The 15701-nt window shown below is 37.4% G+C and overlaps 1 protein-coding gene across 1 annotated transcript in view; it reads right to left on the bottom strand.

Annotated features, from left to right (window-relative positions):
• Nucleotides 1-1171: 1171 nt before the first annotated feature.
• DCP1A (decapping mRNA 1A) overlaps nt 1172-15701 on the bottom strand; it is a 48045-nt gene continuing 33515 nt past the window's right edge. The window contains exons 8-10 of the mRNA XM_089522789.1: nt 15600-15665; nt 12100-12318; nt 1172-5659 (exon numbers count right to left, since the gene is read on the bottom strand). Of these exons, the coding sequence (XP_089378915.1) occupies nt 5579-5659; nt 12100-12318; nt 15600-15665 (366 nt within the window). The 3' untranslated portion in view covers nt 1172-5578. The remainder of the gene's footprint in view (nt 5660-12099; nt 12319-15599; nt 15666-15701) is intronic.

The following is a 15701-nucleotide window of genomic DNA, read 5'->3' as shown; positions in this document are numbered from 1 at the left end:
ACAACTCCATTGCTGCCAGTTTGGTTCCAGGCACAACTAGGCACAATTAAAAGTGCTGATTTTGACCTATAAATCCCTATACGGTTTGGGTTCAGGCTATTTGAAGGATCATATCTCCCTGTACAAATCTCCCAGAGTATTGAGATCATCTGGAGAGGCCTTTCTCTCTGTCCCGCCACCTGCTCAGGCACATTTGGTGGGAACAAGAGATGGCCTTCTCTGTGACTGATCCCAAGCTTTGGATAGACGTACTTGTGCAGTCAGGCCTTTTAAGCTGAGGGCTGGGTTTTTAATGCTGGACTATACAAATTTTAATGGTTGTATTTTAATATTATTATTATTTAGGATCTCTTCTAGCTCTTTCATGGCTGCCCTTCCCATTCTTACCCGTCTTCTGATCCTTTAACTGTATCCTTCATTCTGTTTGATGTTTGATCCCAGGTTACTATTTTGACTTCCATATTGTCTAAGTTGAGGATCTTATCTACTTCCTTCATAGCCAACCATCCAAATCCTAGATTTCTGATTTCTTGACTGCAGTCTCCATTCTGATTTGGGTCTGAGCCAAAGTACTGTTTCACCATGCTCATATGTACTTTAAATTAGCTTAAAATAATTGAAATAAATAAATACCCCACGGCATGGAATAGTAAATTGAAACTCTCTTGCAGCAGAACAATTATTCCTTTGAGGAAGAAACTTCCTAAAATCACTCAGGATACAGTTATGGTATAAGTTCCTTTACAGTGGATCAAGGACTTTGAAGGTTACAGAAGGTTTACCTTGAAATTCAGCTATGCTTGAAGTTGCAATCTAACAGTATCATGAAGGTTTAATAATTTCCATCCTCACCTTTAAAAGTTTGGGGCAATGTTTCACAAGATCTCAATTGGTTTCCACTTTGTCTTTCCATCCCCTGCCTGATTCATGTTGACACTGCATCTATTTAGGGTAGGCCAAATATATGTTCATATACATGTATGTGTTGAAATATTATGTTAAACTGAACAAAAGAGAATGTTAAAAACCAAAAATGTTATTCTGAGTCTCTAAACTGTTCCATGGCTTGTTTTAAATCAAAGCAGATTTTAAGCTTTCAGCCTCTTTCCTTACAATACTGCTCTTTCTTAGAAAGTAATGTGCCACCAAGATTTTAGAACAGACTGAAACATTTGTCTTTGAAGTTTTATTACAAAAATATATTTGCAAACATACAAAATTTTTAATGAAAAATGTTCTTTCTTAAACATTTATGCAATAACTTAATATTTGCCACATAATAATATGGCACAAATCACATATCCATATACTGAAATGTTAATGATGCATTATGGTGACAGTTAAAAGTAGCTCAAAAATCACTGGGCATGATTCATTCTGGTACAGGTTCAGCATCAACATGTTGAAGATCCTAATAGGAACATTATACCCTTATGCCCAACATTCCCATCTACAACTGCAAATAATTTGCACCAATCAGAAAGAGCTGGAGTACATGGCAGGATTGCACAAGAGTTTAGTTGCCTCAATGATCCCTAGAGTTTCTGGTACAAACTTCCCACAAAGTCAGGGTTCCTTTGAGATTAAAGAATTCTTCAGGTATGGATGCTATACCTTTGGAAAGGATCATGCCCATTGTTTCCCCAAAAGCTACTACTTAAAATCCCAAAGATCTGAAGCACCTCCAACTTTAATACATATGTTGAGTGCAAATTAAAGCAGTAAACCCAAACAGTGAGTATAGTGTGCATTTTTAAACAAAGAACCACCATGTGTTTACAATGTTAAATTGGTACAAAAACAAACCACAAGGGGAAGATTATTGCGATTTTTCCCACTTAAAGTGAAGATATTGCATCTTAACATTTTCACAATGATGTCAAAAACTGAGGTGAAATATATATTGCACACATTCCTCTTTAAGATATGCTTAAGAAGCAACTCAGTGACCAACAAGAGGTGGCTGGGTTTTTTGTGTCAGAGCACTCCACATTAATACCTGAACTGCTGCTCAATGACAATATCTTGCCTACATATGGCATTGGTGGGTTCCATGAATGCACTAAACTCAAGAAAACCCAAAACCTAAAAAGTATCAAAGATTAATGTTTGTGGTATGATTAAATTCCATCTCACAATAGGAAATTAACATAAACTGCTTTTCCATTTCGTATTGTGCCTTAGGACTTTGCAGACTAATTTCTCTAAAGTGTGTCACAAATGTGCCACAAATATATAGCCATTCAGCACATCTTTAAAGACTATTAATGGAACAGTTGTTACCTACAACACAGCAATCAGTTTTTGAATAAGCTGCATGTTTTAAAGCGACTTTTGAGAAGACAAATATTAAGCATTTTTAAAGAAAAAGCTGCATATAGATAACAGAAAAATACATGCTTAGATAGTGAATAATTTTGAATAATATAGTCTAAAAATATGATCTACTTGAGGAAATACAGAATCGCTTACCAAAAGAGTTTAAATGAAATGGCCCAAGTTGGTTCATTATGCATTTGGTACCATTGCATGCAGTTAACAAGACTAAAATGTGTTGTTACAAATTCAAACTTAGGCTAAAAAAAGTTAAGGTAACCAGACTAAAGATGTCCAGTGATTTCCACATTTTGTAAACATTTGTGATTTTTACGCCAAGTTTCTTTACCAAAGCAGTGCTTTAAAAGTTTTTCATTAGTTTTAGTCACATTACAACAAGCAATAAGAGCACTATTGTGGTACATTGAATGTTGCTAACAGTGCTTTATATTATGAAGTACAACTCTGTTTTCCCAGCTTCAGCATGCTACATACATAAATGTTGTAACATTGATGTGCGTAAGTTTCAAGATTGATGCAAAGCTACCATCAAAAAAATAGATAGACTTTCATTACAACTTCTATTCTCTTTGGAAACAGAGAACTATTTCCTGATGCTGTAAATACTTCTAACACTTGAGAACTCTGATCTGCCAGCTACTGACTGAGGTTTCTAAGGAATTATAATGCAAAATGGTAAATGCGAATATAAAGTGTACTGAGAAGAACTTACCCGGAAATGTAATTGTTGCATAACACAACATTCCCTTTCATATTAACTCTGACAATACAGGACTGTAACAGTACATTCAGTATCAGCAACATCTTTACAATTTCTACAGGTCTTTGGATACATATAATGCTTGCTTGATATGCTGTGAATCAATTTCAGTTCATCATTATAATTGTGCCTAATCTGCTCTATCACCCACCAATCACTTGTTAGTATATGAGAAAGATTTCTTCTATTCAATTCAGAATAACTAACTATGGCTAAATCTTTGGCCTGTTACAGACTGCCAAAATAAAGCTGCTTCGGGTCTCTTTGGAGGTATGCTGTTTAAATGATGCATAGGTCCTAAGAGTCCAGAGGTCGCGCCAAAGCCACACTCCATTCCTAAGCACTGGAGTGCAGCTTTTGGTGCAGCTTCCGTATTCTTAGGATGCATGCATCATTTAAATAGCATACCTCCAAAGAGACCCAAAGCAGCTTTATTTTGGCAGTCTGTAACAGGCCTTTGTTATCCATAAAAGAAGCCTGGTATACATTTAGTTTGAGTGATAATAGAAATATAGACATTTAAAATATATTGAAAAGTAATGATTAGGCTTGGGTTTCCTCCCTCCAGAAAATGGCTAGGAACATACTATTTTTTAAAATAGCAAGCAGTTCTTGTTGGTACACACACATGGGTGAGTTATTAAATGTCCAGCATACAAAGACAGCTCTCATGTTTCCTACAAAAGGTCCAGAAAGCCTGAAAAGATACATTTAAATTTCACCATTAAAGCCAATACATTAGATGAATGTTCATGTCACTACTAACACATTTCCCTGAATTCTGCACTTTTCCAATATAAAATACTATGTTTATAACTAGAAACACTTGAGAGCAAAGGCTGAAGAGGTTCTCTCCAAAGGCAGAGTTTGCTAAACATAAAAACATCTACTTAAAAATCAACCAAAGAGACATATTTTGACTGATTAAAAAAAATCAACACACTATTTATATCAAAAACACTGATTAATGGTGGTTATGGGTATAAATATAATTTTAGTCTCACATAAAGTAGACCTATTGAAATTAATGTCTCACTAGCCATCACTCATGTAGGTCCCATTAACTGCAATGGACCTATTTTAATTGGGATAAAAGTTAAAATTTAGCACAAGATTTGACTGATGAATGGAATAGTATCTGCATACTGATACTGCCATCATTACCACAGTTAAATTTTTAAGAGTAAGACATACATTCTGATTCAAGATGTTTTCCACTGAAAACTCTCTGACAGAATGGGTGTTTTTGAAACCCTATGCATTGGAATAGCTTGCACTGGAAACTTATTATAATACAAAGAGCCAAACAATGCTCTTCCACCATTTTAACAATGCTTTAAAAATAAGCAGTGCATGTTGACTGGTTAAATGGATTACAAAATTACTTTTCATAATATAAAACAAAGCTCTTACTACCAAAAAAACAAAGAAGAGTAGCCTTTAACAATTACTATTGCTTGAATAAATTGAAACCTATATTACACTAGAGTATTGCTAGCTACTATCACATGCCATAATGAAATAAATACAAATCATGGAGAGACCCATAGCAGCATATAAAACAAATGGAGATCAAAGTCTTACTTCCTTGGGAAGAAGTTTGACCTTTACAGCAGTTTAACAATGAAATATGAACTCACAACATCTGGAAAAAATGGGGAAAATATTGGAAGAAACTAAGACTACACTTGTTCATGTACCAACACCATAAATGAATTACACACACCACACTTGTATCAGTCCATCCTTTATAGAAGAAAACCCTCTTCCAACATACATATTTAAATTGGATTGGATAATTGGATAAAGTAACCACAATGATGTTCTGCCCATTCATGTTTAAAAACTATTTGGTTTAAAATCGTACCATTACCAAAACATCACAGTAAAGGCATCATTACAAGTATACTTGTCAACTAGTTTTCATTCTGCTTTAGTAAAAAAGTGAATACGCAGATTAGCTCTGCATTCTATGGAAGTCAGACAGTTATACCCTAAGGCTCTTCAGTTGTAAAAGCAGAACTTTTGCATTGCATATCCATTTCTTCTCAAAGCTCTACAGTTACTTGATTGAGCATTTTCATAGCTCTTGTAAATTAGTAGCTGGTTACAGAACTCTTTTTATCCTTAATTAAATGCCAAACAATCAACTTAGGTCACATTTGTTCTAATTATTCAGGGGTGTGTGTGTACGCACGTGTGTGTGTAAATCATACTACGTTTACGAATGTGATGTTAAACATAAATGCCATTTTCTGTATACAGAAATAAAAACCTGCTGGTGATTGGTCACAGTGAAACCTATATCACTTCTGAGAACATTACTCATATAATTCTTCTAAATAACAAGATCTATTCGGGAAGCTAAAAATTAAAAAACCCCAGAACTAAAAACAATATACAAAAAGATTATAATTTTACAGATGAGGCATAATTGTTTCTGAAGCAGATCTGTGATCAGTGGAGCTGAGTTCATGCCAGTTATTGTTTGATGCTGTCTGTATTCTTGGTCAAGACTTGTAAATAGACTTCATGAAGAGTACTAAGAAAATTCTCATCATTCTGAAAGGGAAAATGAAGAATGTGAGTGGGACAATGATAGAATTTCAGAAGAGTCATATGTATCTACTTCCAAGTGAGGAATATACAAATTCAAAATGGAAACCAAGGAGACAAGATAGAGAAGAGGCCAGTTCCTGAGAATTGATGAGTTCAGGAGTGTAATGACAGATATGGTAGGGGAAGATCAACAAAAGTACACCAACAGCAGTGCCATTAATAATGGACATTGAGTTGTATCCAATATTACGGAAATAAAAAGGTGAAAGATGGCATTGTTCCATTAGCACTTGCACATTGCTAGAAGGACAACTAGCAAACCAACATCTAACCTAAGGAAGCTGTAATGCAGGAGAAGAATCACTAACTAAAGCATCATCCTTTCAGAGCAGGGAATGTCATGTTCTCTATACCCAAACAAGGAATTTCATGTGCTGCTCTCGCCTGTGCTTCCAGAAAGCTGCTGAGTCTCAATAACTTTGTTCCTCCATTCTCCTCAATCTGTGTGGGAGGATGGGAAATTCAGAAGTTGTAGACAGCCACATGTCAGTTGGGACTTTGAGCACTCTGGAAGTGCTAGTTGAGTGTGCTGTGGTGTCCCACCAAGGGAATGAGGCAAGGAATCAAAATATGATTGCAGTGAAAACCTGTAAATGTGGACACAGTGACCTGTGAGCAGTGTGCTTCCAGTTCTTCAGAGCTAACACACAAAAATGCCAAAGATATAGTCTATGGGTGGTTAAATGCAGCAGGCCGAGATGACCATTTTCTGCCTCTAGAAGCTACTGTCGACTACAGAGGCAATGCACCCTTTTCTTGTTTCGAAAGCAAAAGACAGTCTGGGGAGTCTGGAGGACTTGAGGGCTACTAAAATACTCTTGAGGGCACAGAGCCTTAGGGCTACACTTTGCTCATCCCTGGTAATAGTTCTATAATACTGTAACAAATGTGTTATCTCACAGCATTCATGAATTATATTTCTTAAATAATTAAACTGTGACACTTCCTAACCTCTTCAATGCAAGGAGCTATTCTAATCTGCACATTGCCCTTAAAATAAGATGGACTGTCAGTTTCTGTGCTCAATATATCATAGGGTTGGAAGGGACCACAGGAGCCATCTAATCCAACCCCTGTCATATAGGCACATTGTCAAAGTAATCCCAAGATAGTCATCCAACCTCTATTTAAAGCCCTCAAAAGAAGGAGGAGCCACCAATGGCAGTTTATTCCACTGTGGAACTTACTATCAGGAATTTCTTCCTAATGTTTAAGTGGCATCCCCTTTCTTGCAATTTGAACCCACTGGTTCATGATCCAGTCTCTGGAGCAGCTGAAAACAAGATTGCTCCATCTTCAGCATGGCATCCTTTCAAATATTTAAAAATGGATATCATATCACCTCTCAGTCTTCTGAGCTAGACTGAGTGGTGCTATTACATCCCTTGCTCTGGACAGTATATTCCTGTTGGTGCAGCTCAGAACTGCATTGGCCTTCTTGACAGCCGCATTGCATTGCTGACTCATGTTAAGATGACTCATGTTAAGCAGATCTAGTAGTCTACTAAGACTTTTAGATTCTTTTCACCTGTACATGAAGATGTTTAGCATCTCTCTCAAACTGAAACTGTTCTGAACCAGAAGCAACACCAGAAATTTTGGATCAAGATCTCGAACAATTAAAATTTGAATTAAGCAGCTACCTTCTTTGCAAGATGTACATATTTGGTACATTTTATATAAGGAAATGTGCAAAATGAATAAGAGAAGAATACATGAAGTGAAAGGTACTACAGAGAAACAAAGTGGAGAGGAAAAAGACTGATTGGATAACACATATGTTATGCCACAAAACAAAAGCCAATGAGAAAAACTTAAGGATATATAGCCATTTCACCAGCTGAGGAAAAACAAATACTATATCACATTAATACAATTTTACTGTTTGGTCTGTTTTGGCTACCCATTGGATTTCCTTCTGTCAATCAACTTATTTGTTCTTTATGTACTTTTCATGTTCCTACTACTATTTCAGCTGAATTGCATGGGATCTTAATTTAAAACCCACTATCTCTGTTACTAATTTTTCTGATTCTCCTTTGAAAAAAGATATCTGTATGCTGACAATTCCAGGCCAATATATTAATGAAGATGTCTGGTCTTTTATGAGCCTGATGATGCTGATTATACTAAGAAGATTGCATTTTTGCCCAGCAACCCTTGAATCTTGCATTCCCATACATTATATGGATTACCGGGATACTCTTTATAATACTACACTGTTGAAGAAAGACTGGTGTTCATCATCAACTGACTGGATAAGGCATATACAAAACAAAGAGCAGGGTAACAAGTTGGTTTTGTGCATTACAAAGTGTACTCTCAAGACCACTGGCAGGAACCTAAAAGTTTAACATGATTTTAATTACAAAATAAAATTTCTGATAGCTCAGCTCAGTTCACAGGATTCCACGCACACACACACCCACACACACACACACCCCTCACTTCATAGTCAGCATGTTTCTTTGTTTCTCTTGTGGTTCTGCCAGGGAAAAGGAAACAACAGGTTGTGCAGAAAAAACAACAACAAAGAAACAAAACACAGGCCACAAAGCTGATTTTATGACCTAGTATGGGCCCATTTCAGTCCTAACAGTTCTATTATCAAAGTAGTATAATTCTATGGCCTGTTATTTTTAGATCTGTACTCTGTGCAGAGCAAGACTTACTGTTATCAGTGTAGAATGAACTAGAGTGTACTGATTTAGCATAAAGGTTTGTGACCCTGTTGATGACAAAGAGGACAAAACAATCCTCTTAGTGCAAGCCTTTTCTTGGTGTAAGATTTCTTTTTGTGATTCACTGGATTTACTGGCACCCTTATAAAGCAATATTGTAGCTGAAGGTATAATTGAAAAATAGCTCTAAAAATCAGGAACAAACTCTTCTAGAACATGGCCTCAAAGCCTGAAAAACCCACAAAAAACTATAGCCTTAAAATGCTTTACGTTAACCAACTTACTTTTGATCACAAAACATGAATGACAAACAGAAGTGACTCAAATACACTGGCAAATATTTCCAAAGGGAATAAACAGAATTAAAAAGATGCTTTTAACTTCTTATGAACAAATGATGAAGAAAAAAAAATGGAAACTGATATAAAACAATAATAACATGGCTAGCTTTAAGAAAATTTCAAAAATCTGTAATTAGATTAATATATTTATTAGGGCAACCCAATGGGCACAAAACAGATAGTCATCTCATTTTGTTGAATTCATATCAAGATACCATATGTATCAAAACATTGTGGGAAATACTAATTCCAGAATCAGACTGATGTGCTATTTGGTCATCTTCTGTGCTGAAGTCAAGATCAGCTTTAACCAGAGAGAACTTTCTAAAGCTAGTACATAAATGGTATCTGACCCCTGTTAGGAAATCACAGATGATAAAATCTATATCACCTTTGTGTTGGACAGGTTGTCCAGTCTTAGGGACTTATATCCATATGTGGTTATACTGTTCCAAAATTACCCACTTCTGGCACGATGTGAGCAACCAAACTGCTTCAATTACAAAACAAAAAATAAATTTTTGCCCAACTCTTTTTGTTACTTTCAATATACACAAACGGAAATAAATCTTTAAAAACATAAAGTTGATATCTTTTTTGCTGACAGCAGCTCGTCTAGTAGTGGCTAATAATTGGAAAACAGGTCTTGTATCCCTGGACAGCTAGTGGAAAAGAGTTTGGGATCAATGGCTTATGGAGAAATTAACATATAATATGAAATATAACTCAAAACAACAAAATCAAAGACCTGTTCAGGAAAAATGGTCTCCTCTTATAGATTACATTAATACAAATTTTACATCCGTTTCTCCTCCATCTAGCCACTGTTCTTTATGGTCAGATTTATTTTAAACGAATTGAATTGTGTAAAATTTTAATAAGGAAAGTTTTTAATAACATGAAACTTTTTATACCATTGTTTTATGATTGCAAGATTTTGTATTTTGTATTATGAATAAAGTATTTTTTTTAAAAAAAACAACAACAGATAGTCAATCTTAAAGTTCTGTTGTCTGCACAATATTCTGATGTAATAGAGGTAGTGGGCTCCAGTTTTACATTTGATTTTAGTGGGTGGATGAGTTTGGAGGGATACTTTCAAAAACTAACTACAGCCCCTCCCAATTCATGGGGGATCCGTTCCAGACGCCCATTGAAAATAATGGTGCCATTTTATCCCTCCCTGCGTGCACACCACCATTTTATCCCTCCACGCTTGTCCCTCCCATGAAGAGCAAGACCATTAGAAAGAGTTGCTAATACCCTAGAGGACAGGATCAAGATTCAAAATGGCCTTAATAGATCAGAAAGCTGCAACACGGAGAAATGTAAGGTACTGCACTTAGGGCGGAAAAATGCACGAAAATAGGATGGAGAACACCTGCCTTAATGAGACTATGTATGAAAGGAATCTAGGAACATGAGTCAACAGTGTGATGTGGCAGCTAAAAAGGCCAATGAGATTTTAGGCTGCATCAATAGAAGTATAGTGTCTAGATCAAAGAAAATAATAGTGCCAACCTGGAATACTACAAAAAGGATGTTGACAAACTGGAGCGTGCCCAAAGAGTGGCAACTAAAATGATGAAGGGTCTGGAAACCATGCCTTATGAGGAACGACTTAGCGAGCTGGGGATGTTTAGTTTTAAGAGAAGGTTAAGAGGTGATATGACAGGCCTGTTTAAATATTTGAAGGCATGTCATATTGGGGCCGGAGCAAGCTTGTTTTCTGCTGCTCCAGGGAATGGGACCCAGAACAATGAATGCAATCTACAGGAAAAAGATTCCAACTCAACATTAGGAGGAACTTCCTGACAGTAAGGGCTGTCCGACAGTTGAATACACTCCTTGGAGAGTGGTAGAATCTCCTTCATTGGAAATCTTTAAACAGAGAGTGGACAGCCATCTGTCGGGGGCGCTTTGATTGTGATTTCCTGCATGGCAGGGGGTTGGACTGGATGGCTCTTGTGGTCTCTTCCAACTTTACAATTCTATGATTCTATGAAATGGAGAATTTGCTAAATTAGCTCTAGATTTTTTATTTGCTTCCCAATGTTTCAATCATGAACAATGTTTTGCTGCTGCTGCTGCCAAAGTCTCAGATCTAATGGTGAAGGATACACAGAGATGAAGCAGATAGCCTGGAAGGAGCATCCATTGGCTGCTCGAGACCCGATCGGACGAGGACCATGGTGACCGCGTGGCCCACTCCTGAAGCGAGCCACGGTCTTTTAACATAGCATCTTCTTCCTTAGGAAGTAATGCAATTGACACTAAGGTCATTACAAAAGCATCCACTAAGGGAATAGCTGATACTTGCATTATATGACTCTTGAATTAACAAATCTTGTAAATAAAGATTCAGCAGAGGCTTAGAATGTATTGCAATAAATGTACTGCAATAAAATAAAATGAATGTATTACAATAAAATCTGTAAATGTCTGGAAGTTGAACATCCATGACTCTAGGTAATGGTTTTCTTAATATTGATTCTGATTTCTGATTTTTATCAGCTTCTTCCTGGTCCTTTTGACATAAATCTATCCCTTTTATCTGGTCACAGGCATAGTCTAAAGCAATCAAACTGGTCCACTGCTGTCTTTCCTCCAGAGGTGGTCAACTGAAGTGTCTGTGAGGATGGCTCTCCTCCCAAATAAATTAAAGTTGTCCATCATCTTTCTTCTACTACTTCGTTTCTACTGATTCTGTTACCATAACTAACAGATAGGAGAAGAGGGATAAAGGAAAATACAGTTGGGAGTAAAGAACTTTTTATTAAAAAAAGATTTACATCAAAAGAAGTAAATTAGTTGGAAGAGAAAAACTAAACCTAAACCATGAACACTCATTCTTGGATGTGCAGAAAAGCAGTCCACCCCCACCATTATTTAGTGTCTGGGTATCTAATCTCACGTCAAACTAATGAGATGGAAACTTTGAGGAATTTCTTGATTTCTTTTTCTCTATTTTACTTTAACTTTCCTACTATACTGGCAAAGGCAAGGCTATAAAACTGAACTCAGAGTTGAGAGAGGGAATCAATAGTTTCAAATCTAAAGAACTTGGAACTCCTCATAAACTGCTGTGAAAAAATAACCCACATGATTTATGACATGCTCTTCTATACCATACAGAGAAAGGATGGTTCCCAAAACAGAGGGAGGCAAACAGTTGGTCCACTGCTTTTTAACCTAGCCATAAATTATCTTCATTGGTAGCTGCATTTTCTAAACTGTTTGTAAATGATCTGCATTTAAAAGTGAGCAGTGAAGTGATTAAGTTTCCCATTGAAACCAGATTATTGAGGGTGGCTAAAACAAAGAGATAACGGAAATTAAGAGCTCATATTATAGGTTATACCTTTATTAGATGTATTAACGTTTCTTGAAGCTGAGATCTACTGAGAACTGTTGGAGGGAATGTTTGAACATCTACTGCGCCAACTGTAGGGGGTGAAGAGGAACAAACTTTGTTTTCAGCTTCAGAGGATTTCATGGCTGACTGCTGGAACATGCTAGGTGACAAAAGGACTGATGGCACCACTGTGGTTGTAGCTGCAGCAAACTGTGGAGAAGCAACCTGCAAAGGAAAGGGGGCAATTTGGTTAACAAATATTTACCTGTGTACATCTACTAAGAATGCCTTTCAATATTTGCTTCATCAGTATGTTCGTCACTGTGGCACATATTGTTCTTTTTTTTTAACATTAGAACCCCAGTCTACATGCACAGAAACAATAATGTACTGTACTTCTTTCTTTGTCTGAGGTGCAAAAGACAATGGGATAGGAAATGACTCCTTGATGGCTTCTTCTAATGCCATCTGTTTTTTTGCTACTACCAGAATGGGAAGGAAACATGCTGCACTGAATGCCAACCAGAATGAAAGACAGTATGGCTTAACTAATTTAATTTAATGCATTTCACGAAATTTATGAAAAAAATACCATTATGATCAATTGGATTAAAGCAATTTCTTTAAATTTACATTAAGGTTCCCTTGGAGCCCATCCCTGGAGAAAGAAAGGACAAACCTCAATCAATCAATCAAGGAAATAACTAATAAATCCAAATTAGTCAAAGTTCTATTTTGATATCTAGGTATAGTTCAGAGAGATGTTTGTTCTTATTAATAATGAGATAGATAGTATAATAGATGTTGGTATTTTCTTGACTTCCTTATAAAAACATTAATATGCTTTAATTTAATTTTAATCAATATAAATAAAATGTAAATGTTCGTTTGTTCAAAATCTTAAATCTGCGAAAGTTCTTCACCGATTACTTTCAAATTTTGACACAATGTTCCATTCGACTACACACGCTTTTATATACCTAATATGTTTTTATATATAGATGTCACATCTGTGACAGGTAAAAATATGTTTTTTAAAAAAAACTGCGTCATCTGTTGGACGTAACAGCAACACACCCCAACAGATATGCCATTTCAATTTCAGAGATTGCAATTTCCAATTTGATTGGCAATCACCATCAACAATGCTCTGGGCCAATCTTTAGAATTGTGCAGTTTAGATCTAGACACGGATTGCTTCTCACATGGACAATTAGTTATAATTAAAAATGAAAAATGACTATGGGGCAAAACAGACCAGCAATTTGAGCCAGCTTCCCAGCGGTGTGGGGCCATGGCGAGCACACACCACATGCCCCGATTCCGCCCCCAATCTGGTCTCATGCTACCCACCCGACCAGACAGCGGGCAGCACTGGGGCGTTCCTGCAGCGCAGCAACCAGATGCCGCATTTTGCTGCTCCTTTTTGGGACAGAAAAACACCAGATTAGGGCCGTGTCATGGGGTTGCCACGGCCCCAATCCAGCACTCAAACAGCCGTCTGTTTCAGCCCTACATTGTTCTCTAGAAAAAGTAGGAAAGCTTAAAAACCCACAAAAAATAGCATATATACTCATGTATAAGTCGACCTCATGTATAAGTTGAGGGCAGTTTTTGGATCCAAAATCATGGATTTTTATATGACCCATGGATACGTCAAGGGGCAAACACTGGAGGATGTTACAAAAGATCTAAAGGGGGAAACAAAGCACTACTTCCCTCCCTATATCTCCCACTCTAAAGCTCTCCCAAGCATCAGGCTCGGCATGGAAAAGGGGAAACAAACCTCGGCGCGCGCACGCACACACACACACACACACGCATGCACGCACGCACACACTCTTCCCCTTACCAGAAACATCTCCAAGGCTCATGGCTTGCAAAAAGGAGGACAGACCCCACTGTCTCTCTGCTTGTCACCCCCAGGACTCCAAGGTTCAGGGCTTGCAGAAATAGAGGACAGACCTTTCTCTTTCTCTGCTTTTCACCCCCAGGACTCCAAGGTTGAGGGCTTGCAGAAATAGAGGACAGACCTTTCTCTCTCTCTCTCTGCTTTTCACCCCCAGGACTCCAAGGTTGAAGGCTTGCAGAAATAGAGGACAGACCTTTCTCTCTCTCTCTCTCTCTCTGCTTTTCACCCCCAGGACTCCAAGGTTGAGGGCTTGCAGAAATAGAGGACAGGCCTTTCTCTCTCTCTCTACTTTTCTCCCCCAGGACTTCCAAGGCTCATGGCTTTCAGAAATAGAGGACAGAACTTTCTCTCTCTCTGCTTCTCACCCCCAGGACTTCCAGACAAAATGGGGTACAAGCCAGGGCATACTTTTTGTGTGTTCCTTTCCCCAGCAGCAGCTTGTTAGCTCTGGCTGTGTGGGAAGGCAGAGAGGGAAACACACACACACATACACACATACACACATAGAGGGAGAGAGGAGGAGAGCGGGCGCCGGGGCTTCAAACAAGGAACCATTACAAGGCTACAGAGGAAGGTGGGCACTTTTTTTCTTTCAATAAATTTATTAGCATTAACTCATTGACCCTTACATAAGTCTACCCATGATTTTGGAATTAATTTTGGGGCATAAATTTTTTGACTTATAGCTGAGTATATACGGTAATGGCCAAATGATGCCTTCTTTTACACAGTTTAAAGGCAAAGGGCTCTTAACTGTATACCTCCATTCAAGCAAGATCTGGAAGTCTCCAAAAGCAGCACATTAGGAGATGGTGTCTACCATCCTAGTTGTGTATATTAACATTATACTAACACAAATTACTTGAGAATGTGCTTGTATATTGATTTTGTCCTTGAGCTCAACTGGTAATGCCTCTCTGGTTGCCTCCTGAGGGCTGCTGCACTGTTGTTTAGAGCTGCACATTAAGCAACATGGTACTGACTACCAAGAATGCTCTTCTGCTGACATATGCATGTTGATGGAAAGTAGTTTTGTTAGGCTTTCCAAACTTTTTTTTTAACCATTAAGAATAATGTAAATGATGTCCAGTGGGCCCTTGTTATCTGCTGGGGGTTGATTCAAGGACCCCCTGTGGATACCAAAATCCATGGATGCACAAATCATATTACATACAATGGCACAGTAGAATGGCGTCCCCTACATAAAATGGCAAAATTAAGAAATTTTGGAATTTATGCGTTTTTAAAAAATATTTCAAGCCGTGAATGGTTAAATGGATAAAGAATCCATGGATACAGAGGGCCAACTGTATATCAATTTTATAGTTGTTGCACACCATCTTATAGGTAAGTGGTTTATAAATACATGTAAATAAATAAAATAAATAGCAACATAAATGGCAACATAAAATACATATGGTACTAAACGTGGATGGAGCTAGATTATACCTAGAATGGACCTGGGCTTAGCCAAGTTGGCTAAACAATTCTACAAAGGCTTGCATTGAGTTGGTCATGAGGGAGGAAAGCAGTGTGTTGCACTCCAATTTTTTATGTAAAGGCAATGCAGTTATGTGAGGAATTAAATACATACTTGGTTTGCTTTTGACAAAGCTTTATGATGTGGAAATGTTTCAAGCTCCTTGTTTTGCTGAGTAACCTGTAAATTAAAACAAAAGTATGTAACCCATAAACA

The sequence above is a fragment of the Sceloporus occidentalis genome, unplaced genomic scaffold (assembly GCF_023333645.1).
Source record: "Sceloporus occidentalis isolate IW3139 unplaced genomic scaffold, rSceOcc1.0.p SCAF_1, whole genome shotgun sequence".
Classification (NCBI taxonomy): Eukaryota; Metazoa; Chordata; class Lepidosauria; order Squamata; family Phrynosomatidae; genus Sceloporus; species Sceloporus occidentalis.
This window is presented reverse-complemented; position numbering and strand designations above follow the sequence as displayed.